The following is a 17279-nucleotide window of genomic DNA, read 5'->3' as shown; positions in this document are numbered from 1 at the left end:
TGTCTGCGATTTTCATGAACGGGTGGCGGATGGACAAGGCCTGTAGTTTGCTAACCCGTCTTGCGGAGGTGATGGCTACTAGGAAGATGGTCTTGATTGTAAGCATTCTTATAGGTAGCGCCTCGATCGGTTCGAATGGTACCGCTGTCATGGCCCTTAGAACCCAATTAAGGTTCCAGTCTGGAAACAGGTTTATGGGCCTAGGGCGTAGTCTAGCTGCCGCTGTTAGGAACCTGTGGACCCATCTGTCGTCTGCGAATTTTGTGTCGCAAATGGCGCTAAGGGCTGAAACTTGGACTTTTAGGGTGCTCGGGGAGAGGCCCATCTCTAAGCCCTCCTGCAGGAATTCTAAGATTAGCGGAGTGTCGGGGATAGAATCCCCGCGATCCCTTCCCTGTCTCCATGAGGAAAACCTTCTCCAGACCTTCTGGTAGATCAGGTGGGTCGTCTTTTTCCTACTGGACATTAGGGTTTCTACTACTTTCTCTGAGAATCCTTTCTTTCTTAGCGAGGATTCCTCAAGAGCCATGCCGTTAAATGGAGTTTGTCTAGGCCGGGGTGGTTCAGTGGCCCCTGCAATAGAAGATCTGTCCAGGTAGGGAAGGTGACTGGGTCCTGGACGCTCAGTGTTGTCAGAAGACCGAACCAGCTTCTTTTCGGCCAGAAGGGGGTCACCAGGATTAGCGTGCATCCCTGGGTTCTGAAGTGCTGTAAGACCCTGGGGATTAGTGGTATGGGAGGAAAGGCGTAAGCCAACCCTTGTCCCCAGTCCTGGCCTAGGGCGTCTACCGCTATCGGACGATCTCCTGGCCGGAGGGAGAAAAAGTTGCCTACTTTTGTGTTCTCCCTGGTTGCGAAGAGGTCCAACTGTGGGGTCCCCCACCGGTTGGTTAGGATTCTGAATGCCTCTGGGGAGAGGGACCACTCTCCTGGGTCTATTTGCTTCCTGCTGAGGAAGTCTGCTTTTCCGTTTAGTGTCCCTTTCAAGTGGGTTGCCGTGATCGAGAGGATGCGGCCCTCCGTCCAGTGAAAGATTTTCTGTGTGATGCTTTGCAGTGGGGGAGATCTTGTGCCCCCTTGGTGTCGTATATGAGCGACCGCGGTGACATTGTCTGACAGTATCTTTATGTGTTGGTTCTGTAGCAAGTTGCCCAACTGCTGTAGAACCTGCCAAACTGCCTGTAGTTCTCTGAAATTTGAGGACTGTTCTTTTATCCTCTGAGGCCAGGGACCCTGAAAGAATTGGTTCCCCACATGCGCTCCCCATCCACAGGCGCTTGCGTCTGTTGTGATGTGGATGGCTGGGTTTTGTAGCCAGTGAACCCCTCTCCGCAGGTTCTCTGGGGATGTCCACCAACGCAGGGATGTTTTCGCCCTGTTTGGGATGTACATCCTTGCCCCTAACGAGGACTGCCTTTTGTCCCACGAGGATAGGACTACGGCCTGCAGGGCTCTGGTGTGGGCCTGGGCCCATGCTACTCCTGGAATGCATGATGTCAAGCTCCCCAGGAGAGACATTGCCTCCCGAATTGTGCAGAATCGTCTTCGTAGGAACGTTTTGACTATTCTGCGGATTTTTTGTATTCTCTCCTCGGGTAGGTAGGAGCATTGCGATTCTGAGTCGAGAGTTATTCCCAGAAACGTCTTCTGCTTGTCGGGATCTAGGCTGGATTTTTCCCAGTTTATGATCCATCCCAACGATTGGAGAAGTTCCAGCACTGTCTCCAGGTGTTTTGTTAGGAGTTTTTTGGACTCTGCTATTAATAGAACATCGTCCAGGTAGGGTACTACTAGGATCGATTTTTCTCTCAAGTGGGCGACTACCTCCGCCATAATCTTGGTAAAGATTCTGGGGGCTGAGGATATCCCGAAGGGCAGGCATCTGAATTGGTGCTGCTCTATTCTTCTGCCCATGTCCACTGCGAACCGCAGGTATTTCTGAGACTCTTTGTGGATCGGAATGTGAAAATAAGCGTCCTTTAGGTCGATGGACGCCATGTAGGCTCCTCTGGGGATCAACTTTATTGTCGAGGAGATGGTTTCCATTTTGAATCTCCTGTATCGGACGCAGGTGTTCAGGTCTTTCAGATTTATTATCATCCGGTGTTTCCCGACGGGTTTTTTTTTTACTAGAAAGAGCCTGGAATAATAGCCCTGGGTTTCCTCGTTTCGCGGTACGGGAGATATTGCGTTTAACAGTTGCAAGTCGCGCACGCTTTGCCTTAGTAAATGTAGCTGTTTTTTTGAGGCTTCCGTGGTAATAAATTTCCTTCTGGGGACGGACACTAGCTCTATCTGGTATCCGTACTGTAGGATCTTTGGGATCCATGGGCCTCCGCAGATTGCGGCCCATGGATCCACAAAGCTCCCCAGCCTTGCCCCTACGGGGATGGCGTCAGGGTCTCTGCTTCGGCTCCCCCTGGTGGGGGTTGAAGAGGATATTCCTTCCTCTGCCCCCCTTGGGGTAACTCCAGCGGCCTGTCTTGCCCTTGCCTCGGTAGGCCTCGGGCTGCTGCATTGGAGCCCGGGAAAAGGTCTTCCCTCTCTGTGGTTTTTCCTCAGGGAACCCTTTTTTCCTGTCGGCTGCCTTTTCTAGAATTTTGTCTAGGTCCGGTCCGAATAGAAATTGGCCGTAGAATGGGAGGGCACACAATTTATTTTTTGAGGCCAGGTCGCCTGACCATGATCTCAGCCATAACACCCTTCTGGCTGAGTTAGAGCGGGCTGTGGCCTTTGCTGAGAGTTTGATGGTCTCGGCCGCGGCGTCCGCTAGGAAGTTAGTTGCCATGCGCAAGATGGGAAGGGAGTTAAGGATCTGATCCCTCGGTGTTTTGTTGGTCAGGTGTAGTTCCAGCTGCTCTAACCATACCCCCAGGGTTTGCGCCACGCAAGTGGCTGCGATCCCTGGCCTAAGGATGTTTGCCGCTGCCTCCCATGATTTCTTTAGGAGTCCTTCTGCCTTGCGATCCATGGGGTCTTTTAGCTGTGCGGCGTCCTCAAAGGGAAGAGTCGTCCTCTTGGCTACCTTGGCCACCGGGACGTCTACTTTAGGTATTTCATCCCAGCTTGCGCAAACTTCCTCTTCCAAGGGGTATCTCCTTTTTACGCCTCGAGCGGAGAAGGAACCTGCGTCTGGTTTACTCCACTCTCTCTGAATTATTTTAGTGATGTTTTTGTGGACCGGGAAGGTATGTTTACGCCTCTCCCCAAGTCCACCGAATATTTCATCCTGTAGAGTCCGCGGCTCTTTGGGCTGTTCCATTTTTAATGTAGCCCTGACTGATTTAATTAATTCCGTCAAATCGTCTTGATGGAATAAATATTTCCTGTAGTCCTCCTCCTCTGAGGACTCCTCGGCCGCCTGTTCCTCTTGCTCTGATCCGATGGAATTCTCGGAATCAGAAGGCTCCTCGGGAACATACGCCTTTTTCTGGCGTTTTGCTGGCGGTGCCGGCAGTGACGTTAGAGCTGATCGAACCTCCTCCTTCACCAGCTTCCTAACGTCATCCAGGAATCCCCCCGATTCCTCTCTGACTAGCCTAGCCACGCATGCCTTGCATAGAGGCCTCTGGTACGTGGCTGGCAGTCTCGTCCCGCATTCCACGCATTTTCGCAGTTTTGTTCTGGGGGGGGGGGATGTCTTTTTTATCCCCCTGACAAACAAAGCATTTTTGCGGGTAAACATGCAATTTCTCCATCTACAACATACTGGATATTTGCATTGTATTTTTGCCGCACTGGCTACTTACGGCCGCTGAGGCTGAAGTTTCAGCTGTCTCTGGGGCTGGAGCACTCATTTCTATACCAGTGCTGCAGACACCCTGCGACCTGTAGTGTTGGTGTTCTGGCTTCTCTCAGGTTCCTATTTGAATTTTCGCGCTCCTGCGCTAAGCCCCACCCCCTCCGCTCCTGCTGCAGACGCGATGACGTCATCGCGCTGGACGCGTGACGCGGCGCCCCGCCCCCTGCCGTCAAAGGGCTTCCTGGAGCGCCGCGCTGTAATTTCTGCCGGAGGACGAGGGGGACTGAGGCTCCCGCTTTGAACCCCCCATGGGCCGCCGCGGGAGGAACCTGGCCCGGGGGTTACCACCCCATGTGGCGTCCCGGGAGTCGTCTGGCTGCGAAGGGATGACAGGGTGAGCCACTGCCTTCCGATCCGCCTGTATGTATACTTTCGCTGGCTTCTCCACCAGCTCCTCTCAGCGATCCTGCCTCCTGGCAGGACAGGAAGACACTGAGGAAAGTGGGGAAGGGGGGGAGCTTTTAACCTCTCAGTATGTTCCTGTCCTACCAGGAGGAGGCAATCTCATTGGTGCTGTCGTGGAGACGACTGGGGGAAAAAAGAAATAGCAGTTTTCTGATTACCTCGCTTCCCCTAAACAGAAATAAAAAAATAATTTAAAAAAACTATATATACACCTCAAAAAGGCACCAATAAGAACTACATGTTGTACCACCCAAAAAAAAAAAAAAAAAAGGCCCGATACAGCTCGGTCAACTGAAAGATAAAAATGCTCTAGTCCTGGAAACCAAGTGTTTGAGTCTGAATATATATTACCATCACGTACCTTCACAGCAGTCCAATCGACAGGGAGCTAGACGAATGGCTTCTCGGAAGTGAATGATTGCCTCTTGCACTCTACCCATGTTTCTCAAAGCTGCCCCCTTTAGTAACAAAGCCTGTACACTATTGCTGTTGAGTTGGATGGCTTTGGCTCCCAAATACAGAGCTCTAGAATGTCTCTTTGTGTAGAAGCTGTGACACCTGGAACAAAGGAAACACGTCAAATTGAAGGAAAAAAACAAAAAACACGGGAAAAAAAGTTTACTAAATATATGTCCAAATCTACAAGTTGCTTCAGGAACAGCTGCAACTTTGAGAGAAGTGACAGTAACATTTTATTTAAATAGACACAGTAGATACACAAAAAATTTCCAACAGTTCCTCCCTCTTAGGTCCCCCTCACACAGGCGTTTTTGTACAGCGTTTAGCACTGCTTTTTCAGCCCAGCGCTAAACGCTGTATAACGATCCCATTCATTTCAATGGGGCTGCTCACACAAGGCTGAAAACGCAGAGTCTTCAACGCTGCACCTTGACAGCGTTGCATGTTTTATATTTGGCCGTTTTCAGCCCTGCGTTGCCCATTGAAATTAATGGGCAGCAATTTCAGCGCTGCCGAAAACGCGGCACAACTTGGTACCGCGCTTTTGGCAGTGCTTTAGCCCTAGCTACACTGCCTGAGTCGAAAAAAAATAAATCAATACTTACCTAACAGGTGATGTCAATGTCCCCGGCGGCGCTCTCGGGACTTGTAAGCCAGCAGGGGAACGTTTTCTCTGGTGACAGAGATTCGAAATCCCCACCTACAATGAGAGATTGCTCTGATTGGCTGAGCGCCGCTGAGTGACAGCCCACTCAGCCAGTCACAGCCAGCACTGGATGCGTCCAATCACAGCCATTCATTCATTGAATAGCTGTGATTGGCTCACCTGGCTGTCACTCAGCGGTGCTTAGCCAATTAGAGCAATCGGCTGGCTTCACAATGTCCCGACAGCGGCGCCAGGGACAACGACTTTACCAGCTAGGTGAGTATTTATTTTTTCTTTTATCAGCAGTCTTGGCTGTACTTTCAACTGTGCTGAAAATGCAGCCAAAACGCTGGCATAACACATGCCAGCGCTGCTAAAACCGGGCGGAATAGGTTTTTAAAAATTTAGGTTTAGGCCTCATGTCCATGGGGAAAATCAGGCCCGACGCGGATTCTTCATGTTGAATCCGGAGCGGGTCCCTCCTGCCACACAGACATGAGGCCTAAAAAGAAGAATAAATTCACCTGCTCCGGACGATGCGGTTTTTCCCTTCTTCGCGGCCGGATCTTCTTTCTTCGGCCCGGTGGATGTGCTCGGCACGCCTGCAGCGTGCCGCACGCATGCGCCGGGCCGAAGAAAAAAAGATCTGGCCGCGCAGAAGGGAAGAACTGCATCGTCCAGAGCAGGTGAGTTTTAATTCTGGTACGGGTCTCCCGCGGATCCGGACGGCTTCCATAGGCTTCAATAGAAGCCTGCGGGGGGCGTTCCCGCGGGAGACCCGCACTAAAATGGAGCATGTCCGGATTTTTTCCTGCATGCGGATCCACGCCTGACGGGAATAATGGCATCCGCAGGTATTTAACTACCTGCGGGTGTCCAATGCATCCCTATGGGCGCGCGGATCTGCGTGTGGGAGAAACGCTGCGGATTTTAACCCCGTGGACATGAGGCCTTAGGCAATTTTAAGAAAATAAAAGCAAATTTACTAATAAAAATGTATTATGAGAATAATAATTACAGAAGTGACCTGAATCTAGAAAACAAAATCTGCACTACATGAGGATTTATAAAGTACGCGATTCGAGACCGCAGTCACATTCTGCAGATGGCAATAAGAGTCTATTGACAGATTTCTCCAGAAAACAGAGGAGAATTTTACCAGGCAGCTCTGCAGTACATTTAGATGATTGGAAATGACCTTCTATACTTCCATCAGTAAGGCCTGCGTCACACAGACGTATTTGTGTGCATTTGCGCATAAAAATTTTGTGCGCCTAATATGTAGAAAATGCTACCCATTGATTTTAATGGGTTAAATTACTTGTGTGTATTTTGTGGGTTGCTTTTCGATTTTTTTTTTAAACACAAAAACAAAAAACAACTGCATTTGCACAGATAAAGAACACATCTTGAACCCATTAAATTGGCCATTTCAACAGCTGAGAGTATCTGTGCGTGCAATTTCGCAAGAGCTGCGCATGCAAATAGTAAAGTAAAAATAGTTGTTGCACACGCAAGCACACAACGCCCCGATGTGCAAAAATGCGTCGCAAATGCGCATACAAATATACATACACTTGTGTGACACAGGGTTAAGTCATAGATTTTAAAATACTGGTAAATTAATGTTATAGAATCTAGGTTAGACTCCTCCCTGCCACAAGATATATAATATGTCTCTATCTAAGTCTTGGGTGGGAAGGGGTTTCCACAAAATGAAATATTTTTACGTTATATGGATGACATGCTCAGGAATTGAGTTTACGCTATTTGCAGAGCGAGTCAGCTGTGAGAACAGCTATCCTTGCCGTTTACCCCTTACAGGTCACAGATAAAAGTGAAGTCATCGTCCTTCTGCTAAGAAATCAGAGAGGACCAATGGATTGCCATTGCAATCGAACACCAGTCAATGGCGTCTGACTCTGCCATGGCTTGTTATAGCAGATACCGTGATAATACACTGCAGTATTTCTGTACTGCTATGTATTATTTGAGCAATCTTGAGTTAAAATATTTAAGTCCCCTACAAAGACATAAAAAAAAAAAAAAAAAAAAAAAAAATATATATATATATTTGCGTCCGCAAATGAAATAAAGCCTGTTGATTTTATTTGCGGACCTTTTGGTCCGGACAAAAAATAAATAAATAAAATTGCAGCATCCTCCATTTCAGTGCAGATCCTGCACGGACGGATTCAATTTAAGTCAGTGGAAGCCATCCAATCTGACAGGCCGCTATAGTTTGTTGTGCAAAAAGCAAGTTTTCACAGAAAAAAAGAAAAAAAAGATTTTTAGCGCGCAAAACTGGCTGGAAACATTTTAAAACACAATTTTGGTATTGTTGTAATTGCACCGACGAGGAGACAAAAAAAAGTTGTGTCATTTATACTGCATGATAAACAAGCCCTCACAGGGCCATGCCAATGAAAAAAATAAAAAAATTGTTACGTCTTTAAGGAGTTAAAAGATGTTAGTATAATCAGTAAATGTGCTATGCAAGTGTGATTATCTTGAAAACCTTGTACACATCATTCTTACCCCGACACGACCCAAGGTTCAGCGTGTTGGTCAGATATGTTGAATAACCTACAGCCAAGATTTTCCACATCCTCCAGTCGTCCTTCTCGAGCTAGCAAATATCCATATATATCCATTCCTAAAGTGATAGGACAACTTTGAAAACTTGGAATGGGGTAACTTATCATAAAAGTATTATCAGATACAATTTCAAAATCAGACATTTTATTTGACTCAAGTTCCCAAATCACTCTGTTTAGCAATATAAAATCAAACATAGTTTACAATGGCCCCCGCAGTATAACAGAATATTGGAAATTACAGAGAATACAAGCCTCTGAGATTGTGGGGGTTAAATACTAGATTGTAATATTCCGGTAGTCCAGCAGTTCTTAACCTTAGGCCATAGATTATAAAGAGAGATCAGCCTTCTAGCTTACCCTGATGGTATATGTAGGGGGAGATACGAACCTAAGTTGTTGGATTTCAACTGTCCGATTCTATTGTTCTCTGGAGATAAGCTGCAGCCAAGGGTCTCATTACACACACAAGACACACACTTGGGAGCAAGAGAGAATCGGTTTGTGGCCTTTTTATATTGAGATACACACAGGTAAACTATATAACGGACTTGTGGGTCTACATTACCACTATTCCGTGATGCGGGTGGAACACACCTTGACTCATACACTCGGCAATCATGCATAAAAAAACACTTGCTTATAGAGCAAGTGCAATGAGTAACGAACTGTCTGCCCTAACTATTATAGCCCCTATACGCAGCATCTTTAAAAGAGAGACATAAGGAATCGCAGCATAGTCCTCTATGTGCCACACATAACTATCCCTGTACCCCTAGTAAATCATCTAATGTAAGTTGCACAAAAACAGAGATCTCCTTTTCTAAGGGAAAAGTTTCGACACTCTTATTTTAAAGAGGTCTTACTTCAAAAAATAAAATACAAATTGTTAACTCTTCATAAAGCAACACTCAGACATAAAATTTGTCCAGAAGGGGATGTGGGTAGTGGGGGGAGAGTTCTATTTCTCTCGGTTTGGCTGGAGGTATGCTTCTTGCTAGGGCCCAATTTCGTTCTTCTAATGTGGCCATGGTGTACCTGTCCTTACTCGATGCACACTGATTGGTAGTCAGACATTGCATGCTGCTTTCTGATTGGCCAGTGCTGCTCATGTGAAGGAGGGTGAAAGTATAACTCCACCCCTTGGACAGATTTAATCGAGTTTTTTTCCCCCCTTACTGTTTAAAGACTAGGGCGTCATTCACACGACTGTATGCGTACCGGTCTGATGCCGGCTTTACCGTGTATGGCAGTGAATGTGCTGCGCATGACCACATATTTCCCGCACATGGTCATGCGCACTGACTTTTTTCTTAAATTCTCCACTCTGTTTCATTTCAGGGTTGCGTATGAATTGCCGCCCATATGTAAAGAATAGGGCTCACGCTGCATGGTACGCAGATAAATACAGCATGCTGCGATCTATTTCTTGTGCCTTTCTACACGCTCATGTGAAGAGATCAATGAAAGTCCATTTACTTTCATTGACTCCATTCCCCACACGTCACATCGCCGTACATCACGTCTATAATATGCAATGAAAATATGGTCGTATGATTGAGCCCCAGCCATTGCTAAAAGGGAATCTGCAACACATTTCAGGCCCCTCGAACAATGGCTTCCCCGTGCCCAGCTCAGCGAGATTGGATAGCCTGTTCCAATACACAAATAAGGACCTGTCATTAAAAATCAAGCTAAAGAGGCCAATGCGGAGTCAGTCTGAGATCACGTCTAACCATTCTCCTTTTTAAATTAGGTTTCCATTACAAACATGCCTTAGCTACAGATACCTGACTGACTGACGCAATATGACATTGGCACCTCCATTAAATTGTTAAATACAACAATAATTCTTATTTAAGGACACTGGAAAAATAACTTGAGAATATCTAACTTATTGCTTAGCATATCCAAGTCTGGGTCACAAAATCCTAGAAAGCAAAATAACACCCACAAATAAAATAAAAAAAACTAAGGTGTTGCCTACAGCAACCAAAATTCAGTGTTCATTTTTCTAGAGCATCTGTAAAAAGAAAAGTTACCTGATCTAGTTGCCGTGTGCAACAATAAATATTGGTGTTTCTTCTTTGGGCATCAAGGATCAGTGCTCTGATTCAGGGTAGCTGACGGGCTTCTATTCTGCTTTATGCTGACATGCTTATTTTTATATATTTCCTGTACACCCCCTATAAATGTCTCCAAAGATCATATAGGGACAGGTTACTATTTTTGTTTATGATGTTATTTTACTTTTACACCTTTTCCTATACATCACTTATGACTATATCCATAGTTGATATAGTGATTCTATTAACTACATACTGTTAGGAGTTCTGCACACTGTCGAGAGAGATATCAGGATGTGATTGACACCCCGATATCACTCTTGCAATCTCTCAGAAAAGCCCTGGATGCGAGGGGTTTTCGCAGGAAACCAGCCTCCCACCCCAGCATGGCTGAAAGAAATCTCCTGCTGTGGATGTCACAGCCATAAATAAATACTACATCACCGTCGAGTCTTCTAGCAGGTCCCTGGCAATGAATGGCTGAGTGCTGCCCCCGATTGGTCAGCCAATCAGAGGCAGTGCTTTCAAGAGGTGGGGATTTTTCAATCCCCAGCCAGAAAAGTGTCGGGGACCTGCTAGAAGCCATGCCAGATATGACAGTGCTTCTAAGGTGATGTATTATTTTTTTCTTTTCTACAGTTAGGGATTATTTTTGGGGTAGGGCTTATATTTTAACTCCACCCCCCCCCCCCAACCCCCACAAAAAAAAATAATAAATCCTCGCTGCGGGGAGTCGCAATCATCTCACATCGATTTCAATGAGGCCATTGGGGTTGAAAACAATGGGCGAGATCGCAAAAAGAATGGACATACTGCGATTTCATTTTAATGAAAACATCGCACATGTGAATGGAGCCTTTCGTTTCATAATTTTGCGATTTCCCGCAGCCTCGGGAAATTGTGTGATTTGACCGCCACTGTGAAGGCGCCCTAAGTGGTAAATATATAGTTTCTATCATGCTTTGTGATTATTCTGATTGATCCATTCAACAGTATTTAGTGCTAGGTTATATCATTGATATACACTTTATGCACTTTTGTAGTTTAGGACTTTTGTTCCTGCACAGGTTCTCATTGCAGTTTGAATTCTGTAATATATTGGATTATTCTATAAAGTAATTTTGTGTGGTTATTTAATTGGAATAGCCATGTTTTCCTTCTATATTGGTATAAACACCAAGTATTTGTCAGCACTAGTGTTCATTATTTAAGGCTTTATCTCGTGTCTAACTATGTTATGGCAATCAAGCAGTACAGTACAGCTGGCCAGACACTGGAGACGTCAGTCAGCCAGAAAGACTGGTTTTAGATCATTTTCTGTCAACCGTCAGTGACTCTGACACAAAAGTGTGCGACAGATGACGAACAAAAGGAAGACAATCTGCTGTGTTGAATTTGTTTTGTTTGTACCAATTGTGCAACCGCTCAAAAGACGCCCTTGCCAAGGTCACGCATCAAGCTACAGACCAATCTGCCAATCATAAGCATTTCATTGTTTTAATGTATGGCATAGAAATGCAGAATGACAATCTTTACAGACCAAGCATGAACAAGTGATTCTGAAATTAGCCAACTCGCATTCCTAGTGCATGACCAGCTTAAAAGGCAGCACAAAAGATACAGAACACACAAAATACAGAAAAGACGGAACAAATGCACAGAAGTACCAGATAAATACCTTTAATCAAATAAGGGTCCAACATCTGTGCCTGCTCAAACTTCAGAATGGCATTTTTATTATCGCCTACTCGAAAATATAGGTCAGCCAAACTCCCCAGCAGGTCGACATTGTCTCTTAACAAAGATTTCTTTTCTAAAGAACTGTGGGAAAGAAAATTGTAAAGAACGAAGAATAGAAAAATTGGAATAACAGAAACAAAACGTTTTCATTTACTTTAGTAAAAAAAAGTGCTGTAAAGACTATTTACAATGTAACATCATGTTACAGCTAAATAATAGGAATCTACATTAAAATTTATTATGGTAATGGTACTCCGTTACAGCCTGTATTATAATCCATACCTGCATTCACAATTCTATGGTCTACTATGCTACAATCTCCCAGAATTCCTTGTTGTCTCAGTGACGGCCCAGAGATGATTGTTGTCATGTGCAATCTGGGAAGTGTAATTTAATTTAGAAAAGAAACTGTCCAATTGTGTTATAGGAGTCCATCTAAAAAGGTACCGTTACATGGGATAACTGTTGGGTGTATAAGTGATCAACTATCACTCCTGTGCTATACACAGGCGGATAGTCATTCTGTGAATGGAGGCAGAGCAGGCCTGCCTCCATTGACAGTGAATAGGCAGTCTTTTATAGTTGAGCAACTGCCTGTTTACACAGCCTGACAGTCACTTGATTTTTATTTCTGCTAAAAACCAAGCTACTCCGACAAGTGTGCGATTTCTCGTGCTGTGTGGGCGACTGCATTTGCATGGGATGTTTATTGCCCCAATTCACTGTTTTGACAGATAATCGACCTGTGTAAAAGGTACCTCAAAGGGGTTGTCCAAATTATAGAATTTCTGTACAAGCAGGAACCCATGCTCTAAAGAAAAAAAACAAACAAACAAAAAAACCCTAAAACATAGGACGCCTGCAGACGGGCGGAAATTCCGCGGCAGGATTTCCGCCGCTGGAAGCCTGCATAGGATTGCGTCAACAAACGCAATCCTATGTAGATGGCCGCGTGAAATCTCGCGCGGGAAACAAACCGCGGCATGCTCTATTTCTGTGCGGGGCTCGCAGAGAAATTTCACTCACCTGCTGCCGGCTCCGGTCTGCGCATGCGCCGGCTGCCCTGCAGCTGGCACATGAAAGAGCCGGGGCCGCGGGGCATGGGCGATTACGCGCTGCTCTCTGCAGGTGCTCGGGTCAGGTCCCGCAGCAAGAATTCTCGCTGCCGGATCCGACCCGGCCGTCTGGAGGCGGCCTTATACTTGTCTCGCCCTGATCCTGTTGTGTCCCGCGTAGGGTTGGGACATTGAAAACCGATATCAAAATATCGATATATCGCTAATGCTTTGGCGATACTTTTCATCGATATTGTTATGTCCGATATATGGGTAACCGATAGTTTAGGGCGATATATCATCGGTTTTTGTAAAGAAGAAATGTGTCTTGTGGTCTAATGACCATGTTTTCTTTCTTTACATTCTGCCCTTCCCTTTATGTTGTACAGGATGTAGTTTTGCTCGAGGCACTAATGAACTTATAAACAAGTTCTAGAAACTTTTGGAAAGTGTGAGGTGAGTCTTTGTCACCAGTAAGGTTTGCTCCAGGCAGAGCCGACTCTCAGAAAAACTGGGGTCTTTGGCCCCTTTTCTACATGCGTTTGTTCATCGCGTTAGACCCAGGCCCTGAACGCTTGCGTCTAACGCGATGGCTGTGGGCAATGCTTTCTAAATGAAAGCATTTCCACATGCAGATGGAGATCTGCAGAAAAGGAGACACGACATGTCGTGCGTTCAGCATCTAACGCGAACGCAGTGCCCATAGAAAAGATAGGAGACCCATCTAACGCAATTATAATTGCGTTCGGGGCACTGCGTTGGCATTACCAGGCCCTGCATTGTTTACAAGTTGCCATGGAGACCACTGGTCCCTCAGCGGCAACTTGAAAACAATGCAGGCACGCAGCCCCACAAACACACAGAGATCATGCTCACATCCCGTCAGGTCCAGCGTCCATCTTCTGGCTTCCTTGTTGCTGGCAGGACCTTGTTTCAGTTTGTTTGTTGGCTCATTAGATAACGATTATTGGGTCAATGATAAAATACTTCTTTTCATATACCTAATTTAATTATGGTTCATCTGTAATTTTTTATTTTCATTTGTACCTTTAATATATTTTCATGGTTATTAATAGTTAGAAGTTAATAATAAATTCAACAGTTTAAATTTAAAAGAAAACTAATTTTTTTTGTTGATTGTGTTACTTTATTAACCCTAGACCTGTTTTATTTTTATATAGCATTTAAAATAGTCGTTATATAGAAATATCGATAATTTACCACCGATATTTTACAATAATCGATTGTTTGCTCAGCGATAGTCGATGATATTGATATTTTTATGTCGATGTCCCAACCTTAGTCCCACGGCACTGCTTCAGGTCTTCCCTCTAACGTCACGTTAGCAGGCTTACCCAGCAGGTTTGCCGGACGTCACAGGCTGAGCTCAGCTATTGGCTGGAGTGACTGACTCCTCGTAAACCGGGTGGGACTGCATGCACGCACACACACACACGTGCGGAGAACCAACCACCAAGGCAGGAACGAAGAGAGGCGAGTATATTTGTTATGTTAGAGCATGAGGAGCAGGTTGTACAGACACTAACTCGGACAACCCCTTTAACCTGATGTAGTTACTGACCATTTGTAGTAATAGCACCAAACAGAAAAACTGTAAATGCAGTTCTGCCATTTAAATGGAGTGTTCTAATCTGAGCACCTAACACCGACCCGCTGGCAGCTGCACTCAGGCTAACGAGAGATATGCAGGCCTTATAGAAATAGCCATGCATCCTATGCAATTTAGTTTAGTAAGCTGCCGGAACAGCATAGATCACTGACCCACGCGGTTTACATAAGGCGCATTCATTTCAAGGGGAGTTACAGAATCAGTATTGCACTAGTGCTCTCCTTTTCTGTAACAGTTGGCCACCACTCTAAGTTTCCAGGTGTTAGCCAGCAGGCCAAGATGAGGAGGACTGGGCTCATGACTATGCATTCTAGATATGGGTCTAAGAGTCGAGACCTGCAATTGTCAGACATTTAGGACATATACTGTGAATAGGCTATAAATGTCTCAGATGGGAGAATCCTAACTACCAACATGGAATTTGGATGGTTAAACTGTCAAAAAGTTTGAAAAGATCACCAAACTGGATTAACTGTTTGAGAAAGTGAACTTTTCACAGCACTATACTGTACAGAAATGCTAGGAGTCTCGGTGTAGTTGTTGCAGTCCATCATTGCCACACGTGTGGGTTTTTTTTTTTTTTTTTTTCTAAATATAAACTTATTATAAAATATACAAATAAAAATCCCCACCCAAAAACTGCCACAATTGAAAGTCTACCTGCTGTCTCTACAGCCCTTTCCAGAGGCTAGACAGATCTTTGGAAATGGTGAGGATCTTATGATGTGTCCTCAAAATATGTGACTATTTAAAAACACGTTTAGTGACTTCGAACCACTCAATAATGCAGACAGATTACCACTGGTGGCTTACCAGATTGTATTAATTGCTCTGGTGTTGTCCCCTGTATGTACAAACGCATATGCTTTGATCCAGGCAGAGAGCCAGTCCAGATTGGGAATGCTCTGAATAACATTTAGTGTCATGGATGCTACTTCGGCGCCTTTAACAGAGAGGGACAGCAAACCTGCAAACAGAAAACAGACACCATACAATACACAGCTTGCTCCATGACACACTATGCACAGGGTGATAATAAGAGCACTCATCTGTATGCAGCACTAAGGCTGGGCGATTAATTGAATTAATTTGATCAATTTGCCCTTTTGATGAGGCACAGATTATGAGTGTCGTCAGAGGGAAAGAGGACAGTATATGCAAGCGGTGACGGGCATGCAATTCCTTTATGTAAAAAATTGCATCCCAGTATTTTTTGCTTTTTTAGAATAAATAAATAAATTTGAGAAAGGGGGAGGGGATTTTAACCCTTTCCAATCCAATTTGTGTCCTGGTTTTCCTAGGGGGGATTTACTCTTATTCTGCTGTTATACAATGCCGCTATATGCTGGCTAAAGCCAGTACTGCATGAAGTGACATGTTGGATAGGCTCCAACAGCAGAGAGGCTGGCAGTATACAATAAGAGAACCCCGACAGACCTCTTCCAACATCGGAGCTGTACAGCCCTAAATCATAATGTCTTTAGACGTCAGACAGTGGATTGGACAGGGTTAATTTTAGCCCAAACCATCTAGCCCTATATAGTGCCAACAGCACAGGAGGGTGTAATCCTTGCTATACTTGCTGCATCGTATAGAAGCAGGATGGCCTCTTTGAACATACAATGTACCATTCCTCCTCAAAAACCGTCCCAGCGCATAGATGTATAATACAGTCCTCACACCACTGTAGTTGCTGGAATAGAATACTTTTAACTATTAGTTGTGCAATTAATGTATCTATATAGAATAGCACGCTAGGTTATTAACTTGTTCATATATTTTCACATGTTGCAACACGTCAGGTTGTGAAACTACTAGGAAAAAAATGTATTCAATCGTCTGCACGTTCAAAACGGCTGTAGAAGTGAAGATTACTTCCCATAAACGGAGTTATTTTTCAGCTTTTACTTCTGCCTCCTTGCTGCGGTCTTTGCCATTATATCCAGAATGCATATGGGTGACTCATTTCCGCCAATGTCGGGCAACGCTTTCTAAAATTACATCTCACTGTATTGCCCACAAATCAATCAATACACAACAGGGAATCCTTGTGCCAAACCACACTTGGCATCAGGCTTTTCACATCCTTCAATAAAGCACAGCTTCCCTCCAACTTTAATTACACAGCCGAATTAAAACATTTTTTCTCTCCATGTTGACAAAAATGTCCACGTGAAGAAGAGCTCAATAGTTCCCACTTACAGCTTTTGTTCAATTTGAGCTGCAATTCATGACTTGCCGAGAGGGAAGTATTAAGGTGGTGCGGCCATTGTAAGATTTCGAAAACAAAAGCATAACATTTATTTTTAAAGGTTTATTGTCATCTTTTTTTTATCCCAATAAATAAATTTTATTGATTTAGAAAAATTATTGAATTTTTTTTTTCTAAAAACCTAACATACCGTATTTTCCAGCATATAAGACAACCCCTGACTTTTCGTCTTATATGCCAGGAATACAGTGTGAAAAACAAAACAAAACAAAAAAAATCAATACTCACCTCCGGCGGCGCTGCTGCAGGCTGTTGCTCCCCCGTACACGCTGGCAGAGCATTGCTTTCTGCAAACGGGCTTGGATGCCCCGCCTCCAGAAAGCTAAGGCTCTGATTGGCTAATGCCAGAATACGTTAGCCAATCACAGCCATTCGATGACGTCATGAATGGCTGCGACTGGCTAACGCCAGACTAAGTTAGCCAATTAGAGCATTAGCTTTCTGGAGGCTGGGCATTCAAGCCCCGCTTTCAGAAAGCAATGCTCTGCCAGTGTGCACGGGGGAGTGACAGCCTGCAGCAGTGCACAAAACCCCAAGTCTCTCTCAAACATCTTTACCAAGTTTCTTGTATGCCGACAGATATCAGTGTCATAAACGTCTTTGAAAA

The 17279-nt window shown here is 44.8% G+C and overlaps 1 protein-coding gene across 1 annotated transcript in view; it reads right to left on the bottom strand.

Moving 5' to 3' along the window:
* Nucleotides 1-17279, bottom strand: part of ANAPC7 (anaphase promoting complex subunit 7) — a 53713-nt gene that overhangs the window by 24121 nt on the left and 12313 nt on the right. The window contains exons 5-8 of the mRNA XM_066603263.1: nucleotides 15214-15367; nucleotides 11654-11796; nucleotides 7851-7968; nucleotides 4569-4765 (exon numbers count right to left, since the gene is read on the bottom strand). Coding sequence (XP_066459360.1) covers nucleotides 4569-4765; nucleotides 7851-7968; nucleotides 11654-11796; nucleotides 15214-15367 — 612 coding nt within the window. The remainder of the gene's footprint in view (nucleotides 1-4568; nucleotides 4766-7850; nucleotides 7969-11653; nucleotides 11797-15213; nucleotides 15368-17279) is intronic.

The sequence above is a fragment of the Eleutherodactylus coqui genome, chromosome 5 (assembly GCF_035609145.1).
Source record: "Eleutherodactylus coqui strain aEleCoq1 chromosome 5, aEleCoq1.hap1, whole genome shotgun sequence".
NCBI lineage: Eukaryota > Metazoa > Chordata > Amphibia > Anura > Eleutherodactylidae > Eleutherodactylus > Eleutherodactylus coqui.
The sequence above is the reverse complement of the archived record's forward strand: the minus strand, read 5'-3'. Positions and strand labels throughout refer to the sequence as shown.